Source organism: Argopecten irradians, chromosome 9, assembly GCF_041381155.1.
Source record: "Argopecten irradians isolate NY chromosome 9, Ai_NY, whole genome shotgun sequence".
Lineage (NCBI taxonomy): Eukaryota > Metazoa > Mollusca > Bivalvia > Pectinida > Pectinidae > Argopecten > Argopecten irradians.
Genome location: NC_091142.1, coordinates 35,399,874 through 35,417,779, shown reverse-complemented (window position 1 = coordinate 35,417,779; position 17,906 = coordinate 35,399,874). Strand labels below are relative to the sequence as shown.

Below are 17,906 nucleotides of genomic sequence, written 5' to 3'. Positions count from 1 at the left end.
TATTTAATTTCACAATGAAGCATTTATTCAAAACAAATTAATCTAATTCTTGAATGAGGTAGTTCACATTGTAATGAGATCTCTTCAATGATGAAGTTAATCTATAAGTGTAAGTTTAAATAAAGCCGTCGTATTTAGACAATGCGACAGGTCATATATATATTTCTATACATTACAAATCTTGAATATATGTGAGGTAGTAAAACTAACACGTGAAGAAATTGTAATGCTGTTTATGTAACTATTGAAGGATAACAAGAATACAGGGTCAGTAAAATATAAGCTGTTATATTTTGGTCGGGTCAGAAAGACAGAAAATTACTTTCTTAAACTTCACCAACATACAGCTTATAAGTTCAGTTGTTTAACCACGTACGCCCTGTATGTTTGTTATCTTTAAATCATTTATATAAAGGAACAGTATGCTTCGAGAACAAAGCATACATATCTACACCTATTCGATCATTTACACGATAGTAGTTTACTGCGGTATTATTTATAAATTATTTTCTAAATAAATGTCTGCTGAATATTGAACCCAACGTCTGTCAAGAATATGGTTAAGACGATGGGTAAAAGGGTGTTTTTTTTTAATTACAACATGAAATCATTCATGTCTTTAATACCGCCAATAAGTATTCCATATTTATTAGGTATTCTTATTTAGCCAACCACTGCTGGAGATAGTAGTTGTGGTTTGAACCTTTCACAGATGACCTGGTGGATAGTTGCTCTAAGAGCATAACAAGGTGCGTCATTCCACTTCCAGCCGTACGTCTCCCCGAACTCCACACAGTATTCCTGCTGGTTAAGGTAGTCATTCGGCTCGCCAGGGGACCAGTTAGTGTAACTAATAAACAAAACAAATATTACATATACAGTACAGTTGTACGGACAATCTCATTTCGATTTTTGCCATAATGCGATTCAACGTTATCTGACAAAACAAATGAATTTCAATGGTCATGTCAATTCAATCTCTGTCATACAGATTATTCTTTGTATAGTTTGAACACATTGAAATAAAAAATTGATTTCATTGTACGGTGATATATGCGTGTTTTTTCCAAAAACAGACTGATATTTACCGAATGGCTGTTCCTGTGGCGCTCCATTTAAAAACCCCATGATTAAACTCCTCTGTTGCATCAAGCCAAACTGCAACGTGAATGTATGTTTGTAGCATTAAAATGATAATATCAAAAGTGTTTATAAACTAAAGGAGCACGCTCTGGAGACCAACAATTGGCATTGTCTATTTAGACGCTTACAACACAGAAAAAATAACAATATGATGCTATAAAATAATGTTCGAAATATTTCAGAACGGAGATATCTTTATTTAGCTTTATAAAAAAATCAACTATTCGCAGCACACTCAACGTACACGTAAAACTAAGACAGTTTTGAGTAATATCACGAGGGATGGTTAAAACTTGGTTCACAATATTACCGTCTCCGTGACCAACTAGTCCTCGTAAATAATTGTGTTCACCGTCAGATTCCACGATAGGAAGGTGAGCCTCTATGGAGGTGCAGAATGCCTGTAACATATGGTAACAAAATTAATTTCTATTCTTGATAATATGATAATAAGGGCGCAACAAGCACTTCTAAGGTAACAGATACACAAAAATATGAGAAAAAAAACACAATCCTCAAACTTCAATCCTACACACTGACAGCTTCAGTTTACGGCCGCCATTTTGTCATACATGTGGGGAGGTTGTGCGTTGCTGCGGTACTGCTCTCCCCAGTAAATATATATTTAACTAATCCAAATGCATAACAGGAGTAATTAAACAATCTTTTATTATTTGTTAAATAATAATTATAACACTTTAAAAATTAAAAGCTATTGAAAGCAGTTAAAATATCCACGAAGCGAAGATGAGCACAAGGAATCATGACGTCACATAACGTCAACAAATGGCGCGAAATCATAGGATTCGCATACGCGGCACTCCAGGCCTTGAATGGACACAGAGAAATCCGAATCTTTGAGTTCATTTCTTAGAGTTTATGCTAGACAATTATTACATCATATACTTCTATAGACAATTATTACATCATATACTTCTATAGTTTTAAGTGCGTCCTTTTATTTCTAAATTATGTCTTCTACATGAAATAGAAAATACAATAAACAAGTAGAGCTTCGCTTTTCCTATGCCGTGCAATATTCATATTAAAACATCTGGCAGCGCCCTTTAAGGCCTTGCCTTCAGTCATATTATAAGGAATATGAATAGTCAGCATAACCGGAAACAACAGTGAAATAGGATTAAGGGATATCAATAAGTGAAAGAAAAATTAAATTTAAACAGAAACACAACATAGACCTACTGTATCAATGAATTAAAGAAAAGAGAAAATGTAGAATATGAACGTATAATTAATTGAAAGATAAAAGTAGTATCAAAATCAAATGTGGTATGAACCTAAACGGGAATTATTGAGTATACAAATAGTTGCTGTGATAAAATACCTTTGTATTTAAGGAAACATGTTTTAAATTATGGGACCAGTAAGGTTTTGTAATATTGTAATCACTGAAACTATACATCATATGAATTTTGCGCATTTTGGTGGATAATTTTATTACCTTGGCTTCGTACCAATCATACGCTGACTGGACGATACAATACATTCTGTCTAGGTGTTCTATCCACTTTCCACTCGGGCATGCTGCAAAACACATTATATAGCAGTACGTAAATATGATACATATGAATATTGAATAGTGTATGTCTCATGATTGTTCATACGAGAATTATTCAGTAGACCACATCTCTTTACAGCCGATTGTATTATTTCTGTCAAACCATAATTTTGTACAGTAGTTGTATTATTTCAAGACCCTTATTCCATACAAACAACACAAACTCATTGCTGGGATACGGCCACAGATTTTTTTGAACCAGACAGCAGCAGCATGTGCCAACAAGCATATATATTTATATATACCTGAAACTCTACAAGAGACTGATATCTCCAGCCGAATGCCCACTAGCATAGTGTCCAGCAAACAGCAAACTGCTGAATGCTCACCTGCATGGTTACCCGACAAACAGCACCAAGCTGAATGCCCACCAGCATAATGAGCAACAAACAGCAACACTATAGGGCTGTTCCCTGGGAAACCAGGCGAACACAACTCTTGTGTAAGCACACCATGCTGGTGTGCTCCAAGCAGTTGCCTATGAAACACTGTGATGGCTCCCATAGCCAACACCCAAACTTGGATCTATCATCCATCTCTTGCAGAGTTACCTCCCCTTATCACTTTTCCTCCTGAGTTATGTCCCTTGGGAAACCAAGCAGACCTACCCTGGATACCCGTACCACTTAAAAATGAAAGGGGAATTTGCTTATTGACACATGCTGCCGCCAACTTGCCAGAATTCCGCTAATTTATTCAAAACAGCAAACCTGTGACAAAGAAAACAAACAAAACATGGAATTATCATAGTCACTTGATATTCTTTCCCATGTAGATGATGTAGTATCACTCACTTCTGTTAAAGTCCTGTTAATCCAAATGAACTTTGCTATCAATGTTGTTAATTGATGAATTGCACACTTTTTAATCTTTAAAGTAAGCGCAGTTTAATTTTAACTCTTCACCAATTTTTTGTTGTTGAGCACACTGGCATAACATGTCCTCACCAGAAAAAGCTCACACATGAATCGTCCATTAATACGAGACAATAATACTTACAGTCCACTAGCCAACAAAACCGAACACAACTCCAGAATGATTTCTGAAATAAGGCACGCTATGAATCACACTGTACAACGTCCTTGTCAGGTATATGTTTCCAAATATCCAGATAATGTCTTGGAGAAAACTGAAACAAAAAGAACTAACAGCAGAATATTGCTTAAGCACAGCATACAAGTTATTTTACCAATACTGTAATAAAACAATGAATGTCAACTAGAAATAGGGGTTGGGAGGGTGGGAATTAAAATTCTCTGCAAGCATGTGCCTCTTATTTGCTAATCTGTCGATGACCGGATGTTAACTTAGCATGCTGGGATAACGTTCTATACAATGCTTTCCTATGCAAAGCGAGATAACTCTAAATTATTAACTACTGTCAAAGGGGGGTAACTCCTGTGACCTTACGTATGACACATACTAAACTTCCATAATGGCTTCAATAACTTTGATTACCGTACACGTCGGTAATCAGTATTATTTCAAGACCCTTATTCCATACAAACAACACAAACTCATTGCTGGGATACGGCCACAGATTTTTTTTGAACCAGACAGCAGCAGCATGTGCCAACAAGCATATATATTTATATATACCTGAAACTCTACAAGAGACTGATATCTCCAGCCGAATGCCCACTAGCATAGTGTCCAGCAAACAGCAAACTGCTGAATGCTCACCTGCATGGTTACCCGACAAACAGCACCAAGCTGAATGCCCACCAGCATAATGAGCAACAAACAGCAACACTATAGGGCTGTTCCCTGGGAAACCAGGCGAACACAACTCTTGTGTAAGCACACCATGCTGGTGTGCTCCAAGCAGTTGCCTATGAAACACTGTGATGGCTCCCATAGCCAACACCCAAACTTGGATCTATCATCCATCTCTTGCAGAGTTACCTCCCCTTATCACTTTTCCTCCTGAGTTATGTCCCTTGGGAAACCAAGCAGACCTACCCTGGATACCCGTACCACTTAAAAATGAAAGGGGAATTTGCTTATTGACACATGCTGCCGCCAACTTGCCAGAATTCCGCCAAACAGAAAGCAAAGCTTACTACCCCAATCTGGCAACAACCAATGCCCTACGCCCTTTAATTTTAGCAGCTAAAAAGCTATAGCATTTGTTTTCACGAATGTCTCAAGCGCTGATTGAAAATCAGTTATAAATATATCATTACCAATATCAGACAAATGAGTACCATCCTTACGAAACAGGCCTGGACAATCAAAAGATATTTCTGTATGGTGTATGATTTTTCCCCCAAAGGCTCTCACTACTTTTCTACCTTTCCTATTTATCCGTGCCCGCTTTCTCTCAACTGCTCTCAAATTCCCAGCCCCAAACCAAAACAACCTACACAAAACATCTGACCAGACCAGGACAGTCTTCGGGCATAGCTGGTGGAGCAATTGGATATCATTTGCAATTGCCTCTTGTAACTCGGCACATGGGCGGTCAACTAAATCATTGGAGCCCAAATGTAATATCATCATAGAAGGGGGACCTGCCTGACTCACTGACAACATCTGACGGACCTTAGGGATTAAATCCCGCCAATGCATACCCCGAATACCTGTCCATGTAATGTCTACTTTAATATTCTCAAGACGAAGGTTGTTGTTCAGTCTCTGTATTGCCCTCTTCTCTGCCCAATAAACTAATGAAGACCCAATGATCCACACATCTGTAATGAACTTACAATATTAGCATCTGTCCTACTCTAATTAATTACAGCATATACACAAAAAACGAACAACGCTACTGGTAAATTAAAGTATGTCCTTAAACAAGCAGTAATAAACAGCTAACGGCATAACAATGTTGGAGCACTAATACGAATGTATCTCTGAAAACATGCCGACTTCCAGCGGCCCAGCACTTTTATCTGTTCATCCGGAGTTCCCTGCAACGAAGCCGCAGACGCCGCCCCTATGCGAAAACTGTGAGTTTTAAAATTGGCAGCTGGGACATTAGCGAACTGCAATGTTTTCTTCAAAACTGCTGAAAATTGGTAACGCGACAATGACCTTCCACTAGCATGGCAAAGAAATTCACGAGTTAGAGATTTAGGACGTATCCTAAGGAATGCTGATGTTGCCTTAATCGGGCACAATGATAAATCTGGACAAGCACTGATAACCAAAATATGACCCTTACCTGTCTGATCTGTTTTTGAGTGGGTTAGTTTTAATGTCACCTCCTGATCATTTAAAGACACATCTGATAGTCCCACTGCATGATCTGAATTAGCAGTACTAGTAAGTTCACCAACCCTCATAAAACCAAAAAAGGCTAACAGGAAGGCCACACGAAATAAACTTGTTTCATATGTTGAAGTGCAAACAAACGGTAATGCACCTACAATTCTTCCTTAAGATATCTAAGGTAATTGGAGCTCGCACATCAGGAGATGCCTTTGTACGCCTATAACCTTCCATAACTTTCTGTACTAAAAATTGTTTTGCAGGATCCCCCCACCCCTTAATTTTGTGGTGGTAACTTATACCTGACAAGTAAGTTTGTGTAGTGCTAGGGGATGCTCCACTGATAGATAAATAAGCCACATATTGTAGCAAATGATTGATAGGCACAGGCCACATCTCAGATAGCCTGTATAACTCTCGGAATTTTTTAAAAGATGACAGGCCTGTACTGTATGCCTGCTTTGTATTATTGGACAAACTACCCTGAATTAAAGTCTCAATCTCTAATTGAAGATTTCCCATAGATGGTTTGGCACCACATGTGGCTCCCGTTCTGCGCCTGGAGCTAACTGGAAGAATCTGTCCCACTGCAAACGTGAAATTGAATCAGCAACAGTGTTATCAGCACCAGGGGATATGTGAACATTTACACAATATGTTAAATTTTAAACATCTCAAAACAAATGACCGGACTAGTTTCATAACCAGATCTGACTTAGATGTTAGAGAATTAATGATGCTTACAACTCCTGTATTGTCTGACCTAAACAATATCTTTTTATTAGTTAGTAATTCCCCCCAAACAACTATGGCCACTAAAATTGGGAAAAATTCAAGCAGTGTAATACTTCTGGTTAAGCCCTGATCATGCCATTTGACTGGCCATACTCCAAAACACCACTTACCATTAAAAAAGGCCCCAAACCCCATTCCTGGGCCCCCGGCGCTGTCAGTGTACAAACACAAATCCTGAGAACTCTCCCATTCCTTGTTTAGAAACACTGAAACTCCATTAAAACCCTTAAAGAAATATAACCATGCCTCAATATCTTGCTTGACTTCCCCAGTAACCCGAATGCGATGATGGGGCTGAGTTAAACCCTTAATTGAATTAATTAGACGTCGACAAAAAGTCCGCCCAGGTCTTACAGCCCTACAAGCAAAATGTAATGCCCCAATCAACGACTGCATTTCCCTTAAAGTTACTTTCTGCTTTGAGAACACATTTTCTAGCTTCTCACAAATCTCAACTACTTTAGCTGCAGGAATTTTAATTGTAAGATTTACAGTATCAATTTCTAAACCTAGGAAACATAACACAGTGCAAGGGCCTAACGTCTTTTCCTCAGCAATAGGGACTCCCAGGTTTTCACAAGAAGCTAAGAAACATTCCAATAAATCCTTACATTGGGTGGAACCAGCTTTACCTCCAAAAAGGAAATCATCAAGATAATGTAATACAGATCGTTTTCCTGATTTATTTTGAACTATCCATTCTAAAGCACTTGAAAATTTCTCAAATAAGCTGCATGATAATGAACATCCCATCGGTAAGCATTTATCAAAATAATAATAACCCTGAAGCTTAAATCCCAATAAATCAAAGTCTTGTGGAGATATTGGCAGTAACCTAAAAGCTGATTTGATATCGGATTTTGCTAATAAAGCCCCTTGACCTAAATTTTGGACCAATTCAATCGCCTTATCAAATTTGGTATACTGAACAGAACACAAATCCGAATCGATACCAGAATTAACTGAATTATCTTTAGGATGTGACAAGTGGTGGATTAAACGAAACTCCCCCGGTGTACTCTTTGGAATCAGACCCAAAGGAGAAAGTCTCAAATTTGGTAAAGGTCTTTCCTTAAATGGACCGGCAACCCTTCCAAGATCCACCTCTTTTTGAACTTTTTTAAGGGCCATATTGACATTCTGTCTGACTGAACCTAAATTTAAACAATCAGTATCCTCCCTAATACCCTGATAAGGCAAAGGAAATCCCTCTGAAAAACCATCAACAAGCTCCTGTGTGATTTGATGGTTTGGGTAATCAAGCAATTCCTGTTTTAATTTTTTACTATTTATTGGGGTTTTTCCCAGACTGGACACTGCCATGGTTTTTTTTTCCCTGACTGGAACTTGCAGCTGAGGGCCGAAAAGACTTAGTGCACTGCAATGCACTATGGTCAGCAGCACAAATACTGCAAACATGAGTGTACCTGCAGTTACTATACGTACATTTACCCCTATTGAAGCCAAAGCAAGGTGATGGCTTGGAATGTTTCCCACCCCACTCCTTGTTACCTCCCTTGACCACATTGTTCTTCCCCATTCCACCGGCTTGAGGGGTCATTACCCGGAGCCAAAGGTTTGAATTAATTTGGTTCCATGCTAAACCAGGAGATTGACTAAGACGAGCCCTAAATTGCTCATCATACACTCGCCAACCCCCCGGCACACCCTGACAAGCTGCCCCACGTATTGTTTTTACATACTGCAAAAGTTCCTGTACCTTAGCGGGGAATCTTTCCAAATAAATGGACATATAAATGTGGAAAGCATCTGTCCATTTCTCCACATTTGGTATTTTTTCTTTACAAGTAGGGGGGCGGGTCTCTATCATCCCACTGGATCCGACAACCATCGGCGCACTAGTGCAAAAGTCATTCAATTCTTAGTAGCCCTTTAAAAGAAGGGCCAAATTTATATACTCGTGACCCCAGATTTTTTGTTTTATAGCCCGGGGCACATGGTCACCGATGGAGTCGGACTCCAGGGGGATAATTTCGATCTCGGGGGTAGTGCTATTATTGTAACCATTATCATGTACATTTAATAACATCTGCGGTTCGGGCTCTATGCCCATACCTGTGATCCCATCCTCCACTTGCACCTCCGCTAGCTCTACTACTGGTACCTCTGGCAGCTGACCACGTGGAGTCTCCCTCCGGGTCTCGCCAGCGGCGGTCTCCGTCCTTTTTGGGAGGGGAACTGCTCGCCTTCCCCCTTTTCTTTTCTCTGGGGGCGGAGACAAAGCCACCCCGGGACCTCGCCGCTTCCTAATTCCAAGACCTCTTGGCATACTTAAGAAGTCCGATCAGTACAAATTAAAATTCTCTGCAAGCATGTGCCTCTTATTTGCTAATCTGTCGATGACCGGATGTTAACTTAGCATGCTGGGATAACGTTCTATACAATGCTTTCCTATGCAAAGCGAGATAACTCTAAATTATTAACTACTGTCAAAGGGGGGTAACTCCTGTGACCTTACGTATGACACATACTAAACTTCCATAATGGCTTCAATAACTTTGATTACCGTACACGTCGGTAATCAGTATTACTGCTAGAATACGAAATTTCTTGTTGTCGAGTGTTTCAATTTCTTGAATATGTGCATGCGTTCGATATATAATTGCCAATGCTTGACCATTAAAAAAATAAGATGTAGGATCTGTACCACAAATAACAGACTTGAGATTTGACGGTGTATGTGAAAGTTTAAAATATCATTCCTTTAGTGTATGCTAAACAGGTAAACCTTTGCGAAGTGTAGTTGCAGAAATACAGCCTTATTATCTTCCTTATGGTATTGTATGTACATTTTAAATTGTAAATACCAACATAATAACATAAAATGGAAACCACATGATAACAATTAATGACATCAGCTTAAATATTTACTAAATCATACAAGGGCTGTGTTTGACAAGTGATACTAAATAATATTGAGCCTAAAGCATCGAGAAGTAAAATATATTACCTGTATATTGAAATGCAGGTGGATTCCTATGTTAAAGGCAGAAAAGAAAAGGTTATTAATCAAGTCAATATCCAAAATGAAAAACTTTTAAGAATTCCGTATTAAATAAAAGCATAACTAACACATTACTTTTTTCAAAGTAAATTATCCTGTCAAAGTAAAAGTGCCGAGTAAATTTGCGACCCGAACTTTGGTACTATTTTTGCTGCAAATTATGCATAATGAGAAGATTCAGTGCAATTTGCAATAAGTATAAGACCAAGACTGTGTACCTTTTAATATCTCTTGTATTCTATTTTTTTATAAGACACACATTTCAATTATTTATTTTTTCTTGAAATGCATTTATCCCCCTTTCACCATATCGGTATAGTGAGAATTAAACAATACCGACTTGTTTGTTTCATTATGTCTTAACATCGTATAACAGGAAGATTCAAATAAAGGAAGCAAATACATAATGTATTATGTAGATACATTTATATTGTTGTACCCCTAAGTACTACCCAATGTCATGACTGTATTTTCTGTATGATTTTGGGTGATGGTAAACATCAAACATTTTAACACACAAATAAACGAAGAACACAGTGGTATGACCTACGTGGTCGCTATACTGACCACAGACAATGCATATGCATGTGATTATCCTTTCTGTCAGCTCAGAATATGTGGGAAATGTAGCCTCTGCGGCATTGTTAAAGACATTTTAATAACAAATACGAAATCATCCGTCAGGCGAAATGTAAATATCAAATGTGTAGAATTTTAAAAAATGATAACAAAACAGACTATGATGTTTCAACAAATCCCATTATAGCGGTTACACGTGCCGAATAGTAACGCCATGGTATAGTTGCAGGTATATTACGTCCAACGTAACGTCATTACCATCAATTGTGGGTTAAATATAAATCCGCTGTATTATCTTTTCGTTTTTGTCGGATCCGAATGCGTATGGATCAGTTTTGTTGTTTTTCTTTTTTATAACACTAATGGAATATTTTGTTAAGTGTGTAAATTGCAATAATTGGAACAAACGCCATATGCAAATAACGAACTTAAATGGTATATTTTCATGATTGGACATAATTGACAATTCACTACTTGTTCTCATTCATGATTTACGCCTCAACAGTTGGAATGCATCCTCTTAAAGGTTTTATTTTGATCTGTATTTGAACATAATTTTACATAAAGTTTTGTTTCCCTGATTTAACATTGAACATGACAGTAGTCAGCGGTTACAATATGCTACATCAATTAATTACTGCAAAAGAGATACATACAGCTATAGAATCTTGTTGCCTGGTCAGAAAGACATAAACAAGATGATTATATATACATACCCTCGCTGACATATCACGGCGTTAGGTCTGTCGCATTTAGCGTCATTGTAGCTCCATGTATAGTTCTCTCCATACATCAGGCAGTTCTCCGAGTGATCTCCGTAGAAGTTGTCTGGTTGGGAGGCCGACCAGAAGAGTGGTGAGATAAGTTTGCCAGTAGAACTCCACACCCAGTAGCCTTCTCTACTGTTGTCTGTTCCGTCAATCCACACTAAATGGGATTATAAGTGCATTTACTCAGCGAAATATAAGGCGTTATGATGATTGTTTTACCTTAGTGTAATATTCATTCAATATTGACCAATCAGAACACAACATTTACAGATAATCATACCGTTCCGTAACGAAGCTGGTTGTCTGTCTTTGAGTTGTGTGTGGATAAACTCCAACTGGTTTTTCGACTCGATGATTGGAAGATGACTGTTGTTACTTTCGCAGATGGTCTACATTAGACGTAGAAATAATATAGATAGTTTAGAAATAATGAGTTATTGCAATCAATTAGCATCATAACTTCAGTCTAATAAAGCATGGACAAATGACATTTTCTATTTAAAGATACTAAAATCCCCAGTGCCTGTTTCAGATCTACAAAGTTCATTATTGTAATGATCACTCGAATAAATATTGATAGGTATAAAAGATCCTTAAACGCCTTAATTAGTTCTTTCCATTGTATGTCGGCTATTCATGTTCGACAGGTCATAATGGGTTAAGTACATTTCTTTAACATGAATAAGACCCTTTTCTAAGGAACACCGCACAACGCTATCTACATTGTTACATTTTGAGTACAACATATAAATCGCCATTTTTGTTTCATTCACCGAACACCAATCTTAACCATATATGTAGCCAATCAGAATCCAGTATTCTGTCACGTGATATACTATTTGGTATTTAATCATTTTGATCATTGGATGTGTGTATTATAGTATAATTACTTATTATAACACACAATCCTTCAGTGTTTATAACTCTCTACTACCGTTTATGTATTTATTTTTGTACAATCATGATGAGTGGACCACGCTTTCACAATAACTACTGTATCTATGACTTGTATACAATTCCATTCGCGCAATTAAACTTTGAGCGTAAATATTCTTGCGGTATACGCGCTGAAATATTAGTATCGCTACAATACATGCGTTTCAATAGCTTAGTGGTCACTAGAACCGTTGCTGTGACAACAAAGGAATAAATCCAGTTAAGTTTTGTATTACCTTAGCTCTGTCCCAGGACACCAAGCCTACATCTTCGTGTCGACAGTATTCCACATTGTTATAAATATCGAATTGCCAACCTGACGCACAACTTGCACCTACATTTATACGTAATCAGACATTATCATGTAATATGAACTATTTTGACATCAGATATTGTATATGTAAGTTGCTGTGCAAACGTAACAAAATCAAATATTTAACACGAGAAACAGATGTTAATGAGTCATACGAATCTCATTGGGAAACATTTTCATTTTCAACAAATCTTATTGCCAATAAGATACAAATGAATTTGGTATTAGGCAAACCTTATATTAACCATCTCCAAACATGTATTAAAATGTGAGTGGGGAATATTAGGGTTGCATACTTTGACTCTGAGTGCAGGAACAGGAACACAGGAACACGTTGAAGCTGGCACAAATGATATTCATAATTCGAGAACCTTTGTTTATAAAGGTTTTTGTAATAGCAGATTACACTTTACTAATAGTAGAAACGAGTGTTTTAAAATGTGCAACAGTAATAGCATTCGATAAGTCAAAGTTTAGAGCGAAAGAATTAAATTCCCTAAAGGTACTTGGGGAAAAAACTTTCATAGTAGCTTGCATTTCTGCACATAGAATTATTAAAATATCTGTTCATCTTTAGTGAAGATCTCTCATTTTCTCTCTTTATGCTTGTAAATAGGTCATGAGGAATTATATATGTAACTAAGAATCATTTTACCATAGCCTTTTGTTGTCCTAGCTGTGACTTTAGTGATGGCCCGTGTTGTGGAGGGCACTGTAGTTCTGACACTGACAGCTGTTGATGTCCTCGTCGATATGTTCATTTTGTCGTTACAAAGAGGAGCTTTACAGCACGAATGGGAACTGTTACATTTCTGTGAACCAGAAGTAACCTTGTATATAAGTAATAAGAGATGACACATTGCTGAGAACGATACGTAACCTTGTATATATATAAAAATATATAAAAATGTGAGCTGGCACATTGCTGAGAAAGAGGAGTAATGTTGTATATAAATGCTGTGAGCTGGTATATTGCTGGGAACGAGAAGTAATCTTGTATATAAATGTTGTGAGCTGGTACATTGCTAAGATCGAGATGTAGACTTGTATATGAAGGTTGGGAGCTGGTACATTAAAAAGTGAAGATTAGATAAAGTTCACTCATGGTTACACTTAACTGAATTAGGATACATGTAGCTCTGAAACATATTCATTATTGTAAGTCATGATGTGTTACCTATTGTATAAATTACATACTTATGATCAAATTTTATTACGATATTATAACAGAAATGATGTATTACATAACAATACTGACCGACATTGGTGTACAGCCACTGGTGAAGAAATTGTCGGAGCCAAAGGTTGTCTCCGTGATACTACAACTCTTCGAGGAATAAAAACAACAATACGATTGATGCAATTTTATATGCTTATGTTGTCATTTTGAAATGTGTCATTTAATAAAACATTGATGTTACTATTTTTTGACTTCATAGGGGTATGAAAGAAATTTTGTTTGCAAACTGTGTGAATCCGCATAGATTTATATTTATAATTTATATATTATAACTCATTTTAAGACTACTTGATAACATAAAATACGTTTAAGCGTACGTTTCTATTGATTTTCAAATGGATTATTTTTTTTCTAACTCAATACGCAACGCCGACTTCTATATTGTGACGTCATGATTACGTCGGATTTTCGCGCCATTTTCGGGTTTTTTCTTCATAGCATATGAAGGAAAAGAATCTGCCAATCAGAGAGTTGGATTTAGTATGAAAACAAATAGAAATTAATTATATAAAATGTAAGTGTCTCTTGATATCTGTACTATAGAATCAGATATATGTCTATGTGTTCCTATTACAAACAACTAAATGATGTGAAAAGTTCGAATTGTAGGAAAAGATGTCAAATATACTACATGTAATAACTATATAATATTATATAGTCTACCAATTAAAACCCCATATAAAATAACAATAATGCGGAAACTATGAGAATACAAAATTACAATATCCATCTTCAAATCAGACAGGGTCAAAATATAGATTTTGATACATATACATGTATAAAATGTCTCATCCAAATGGAGTTTTATGAAAAGTTTTTAATGTAAATAACTTTTTTGACGTATGTATGTTAGCGTGTTTTTAGAGAACGGTCTTCATTTATTAAAATCTAACAGTTCCATATGAATTCAGTTCTACTATATCTCAAATGAACACACCTGGTCCTGACTGCATGCTGTGATATCATCACACGAGCCTGGAGTTCTATGCTGTTGACAATTATAACAGAGTGGCGTGCTGACATCGAATCCTGTAACAACAGCGGTAAACAGTAACGTAATGCGAGTAGTTTTAAAGGTATGTCTACTTAAAGACTGATAAGTATGTATTCCGACTACTTAGCATTGGTACATTTGCATGTCAACTACATGTTGTTGTAAAAACTGTAATATTGTTTATCTTGCCTTTATGGAGCACCATTCCAAAAACAATGACTTCTTGCGATTTCGTAAATGTCAGATAATGCCGCAAAATGAAAATATCAAAATTTATTTTCCCGTATTTAATATGTACAGGGAAATGTTAGATAAATGAAAAAGGGCAATTAAGATCAAATCATCAGAAAAACGTTGTTATTGTTAAATCTTACATACATTTTATATATGTGTATAGTATTACATGATATAATGTACCTGTTGTTCCACATCCTTGTTGATTACATAACGCCGTGTCATTACAGCAATGAACACATAATGAAGACTCTTTTACTCCAACAGACCGCCGTCCATGACAGGTCTTAAAACACGTCATCAACACAAATTACATTCAGCTTTTTAAAAAAAAATAGCAAATTGCATATGCGTACATAGTTTTATCCCAGTAGTAAAAATAAATTTTCCTTAAATATTATGTCGAAGTAATGATAGTATGATACTGTATAATAATCAATTATTAATGTAATATCACTGTTTAAGTCATTAGCTATGCTATTGAAATCATAGTATTATTAATACAAGAGTTATAACTACTTACATTAGCCGCTCTACACCCAACTCTATACCATGTCACCGCACTGCTCGTTATAAACTTGGTAACCATACATTTCTGAACATAGAAGTGAATACCTGGTTTATAACCTCGATCCACATATAGATAATATCCCTGTTTTATTATATCAAAAACAAAACAACAAAAATACAATGCAAGTGTTTAAACATTTAATACAAATAAATATACGCCAGTATGACAATACGGCTGTAAATTAACATGATGTGTTGCGGAAACAAGCATACTGCATCAACGGATTTGATGCATAAAACACACTATTTAGATCTTTTCACCGAGACATGTTGCAAGACATGCTGCAAAAGAGATATGAGTCTGTTAGTTTTTTCTTTTGTCAATTTCGTCACTTTTAGATTAAGCTCTGGATATCATATAAACCTAACTATTATTCATGCCAAAATGGAGTGTTTTGCAAACAAAATCTAAGCTTTGGGTTCATGATAAAAACTTAAATATTACCAATCTGATTATTTAGATTAAATAAGACATGTGTGCTTAGTCTACCTACCTCATGGATACCACATCTAGTCACATGACCACAGTCACGTGGCAGCACCACTTTGTCACAACTAAGACACAGTTGACCATACCCCGAGAGACCTGGACCGAGCATTGTAAAATGAAATCACAGGGACAGCAACAAAAATATGGTGCATTAAACAGAGAAAATCAAACATTATCCAAATCACTAGAGGTTTTTTTTATTAATATGTATTTACAAGCGATAAAAGCAATCAAAATATGCTGATAATATCTCATATATTTATATATATGTATATATATATATATAATATATATGCGTTATGATGACCTTTTCAAATTACTGCTCAAAAAGTATTGATGTTACATTTGTGAGGACGAAATTGTTTCCAGAGTAGTCAGAATTAGTTCTGTGTTTGTAGTCATATCGTCCACAGAGTATAAGATAGCTAAATGCTGTGACGAAATGTCGTTTTCCGTTTTCAGTTTATGTAGCCGGATGGAGAAAAAAATCATTTTAACTGATTTTGGAAGCAAAAGTTATCATAGAGGAGATCATTTCTTAGTCTTGATTACAGAAACATTAATATTAAAAACTATCTGCATATTATAACCAGAACAAATGTAAATAAAATGATTTCGTTATCAGTGAAAATTATATAATAACTCCCTAGGTGGCATGTAAACGATCCAATTGAAATAAAACACTATCATAGCGTACATTGCACGATGTTGTAGTAAAACTACATGAAAGAATGATTTCCACCTACGTAACCATAATAAAAAATGAATTCGGTCAACTCACCGTCACTGAAAGGTAAGAACAAAACCATAAGCGAGAACACACTGGTGACCGCCATAATTCTCTTATCTCCTATCGGGACTCTCACTGGTAGTCAGTGTATTTATAGCTACAGTATACACCTATAGCTAGGATTACTTTAAAGTATCCCTTGGCTATGTACGGGTCTACTTTACAATTGCAGGTTCACTGAATTATAAAAAATAAATATAGTCAGGTTTAAGTAGCAAAAACCACATTCTTTATAATTTGATAATACACTGTGTAATGATACCTAAGTACCTACAGAAAGATATTTATAGAAATAAATACACAAAGTAAAGGGCCGAAGCAGTTGAAAACAATCGAAAATTCACCTTGCTTATAATCAAAACAATAGCATGTGCATAAGCATAAACACAAACGAGCCAAAAAGCTAAATTGAACACCTTTTACTGATTTTGCAGTTGAATGCGCGCATTTGAATGAAATAACAAGAATACAAGATTATATGATGTACATTTCTTAAAAGTCTTGCAATTTGGAGCAAACATCTGCTTTTTAAACAACAAATATTATACTTAAATGGGATCAATGATTCAACGTGTTGAACGAGGTCTGTGACTGAGGAATCTGACAAGCTTTTCTAGGATCACCGATAATTAATTTTAAAACAATCACTGAAATAGAATACATTTGTAATGCTGTATAATTACTAATATAAGTAGATATTAGAGATTTAATTTCATTGATTTCGCGGATTAGCCCTAACACGCGATAGTTCCTAGTTTTATATAACACAGCATTACCATTGCTATATTACCATGAAAATGACGCAAGATTACAAAAGTTATTTGCAAAAATAGACCACCGCGAATTACCAACAGTAAATTACTAAATTAAACACCATCGAAATTCTAACAATACAGTTGGTTATACGGTGACGTTTATATTTTGTACGATAACAGTAAAAAATAGTTCCTCAATTCTTCTTCTTTTTGACAAACTATCGGCAATATGACTTTAACCACATAAAAAGCAAAAACCAATGTTATTTTCGCTGGTTGTTGATTATTGATGCATGTAGTATATAAAACAAGGGTAATACTATAGAGGAACATCCAAATCATTCTCATCTGATTTTAGGATTTCATATTCTGATAAAAAATTACTTTCTATGGTTTCAATTTACCCTCTTGGTATTTTCATTGCCGTCCGCGTGTTCTAGTCAAATATAATGTCATTTCATTTTTATCTCCAATCACTAA

At 36.0% G+C, this 17,906-nt stretch overlaps 1 protein-coding gene and 1 pseudogene across 1 annotated transcript; both read right to left on the bottom strand.

Moving 5' to 3' along the window:
- Positions 1 to 119: 119 nt before the first annotated feature.
- LOC138332169 (macrophage mannose receptor 1-like) lies at positions 120 to 17,826 on the bottom strand. Its single transcript, XM_069280164.1, has 15 exons — positions 16,663 to 17,826; positions 15,886 to 15,977; positions 15,345 to 15,416; positions 15,005 to 15,107; positions 14,531 to 14,622; positions 13,612 to 13,680; positions 13,009 to 13,165; positions 12,277 to 12,374; positions 11,385 to 11,493; positions 11,051 to 11,261; positions 9,702 to 9,727; positions 2,606 to 2,688; positions 1,454 to 1,544; positions 1,089 to 1,158; positions 120 to 850 (listed from the first exon to the last, which is right to left on the bottom strand). The coding sequence occupies exons 1-15, from the start codon at positions 16,715 to 16,717 to the stop codon at positions 664 to 666; spliced, it is 1,515 nt and encodes a 504-aa protein (XP_069136265.1). The 5' UTR covers positions 16,718 to 17,826; the 3' UTR covers positions 120 to 663.
- LOC138332172 (uncharacterized) lies at positions 7,376 to 9,283 on the bottom strand (annotated as a pseudogene).
- Positions 17,827 to 17,906: the final 80 nt, after the last annotated feature.

Bases quoted from the DNA above. Each gene is read 5' to 3' on its own strand.
- LOC138332169 (XM_069280164.1), bottom strand. From the start codon at position 16,717: ATGGCGGTCACCAGTGTGTTCTCGCTTATGGTTTTGTTCTTACCTTTC. The intron at 14,623-15,004 runs GTACATTATATC...CTGTTGTTACAG, and splicing joins ACAAGGATGTGGAACAACAG to GATTCGATGTCAGCACGCCA. The intron at 11,262-11,384 runs GTATGATTATCT...AATCCCATTTAG, and splicing joins ACCAGCTTCGTTACGGAACG to TGTGGATTGACGGAACAGAC.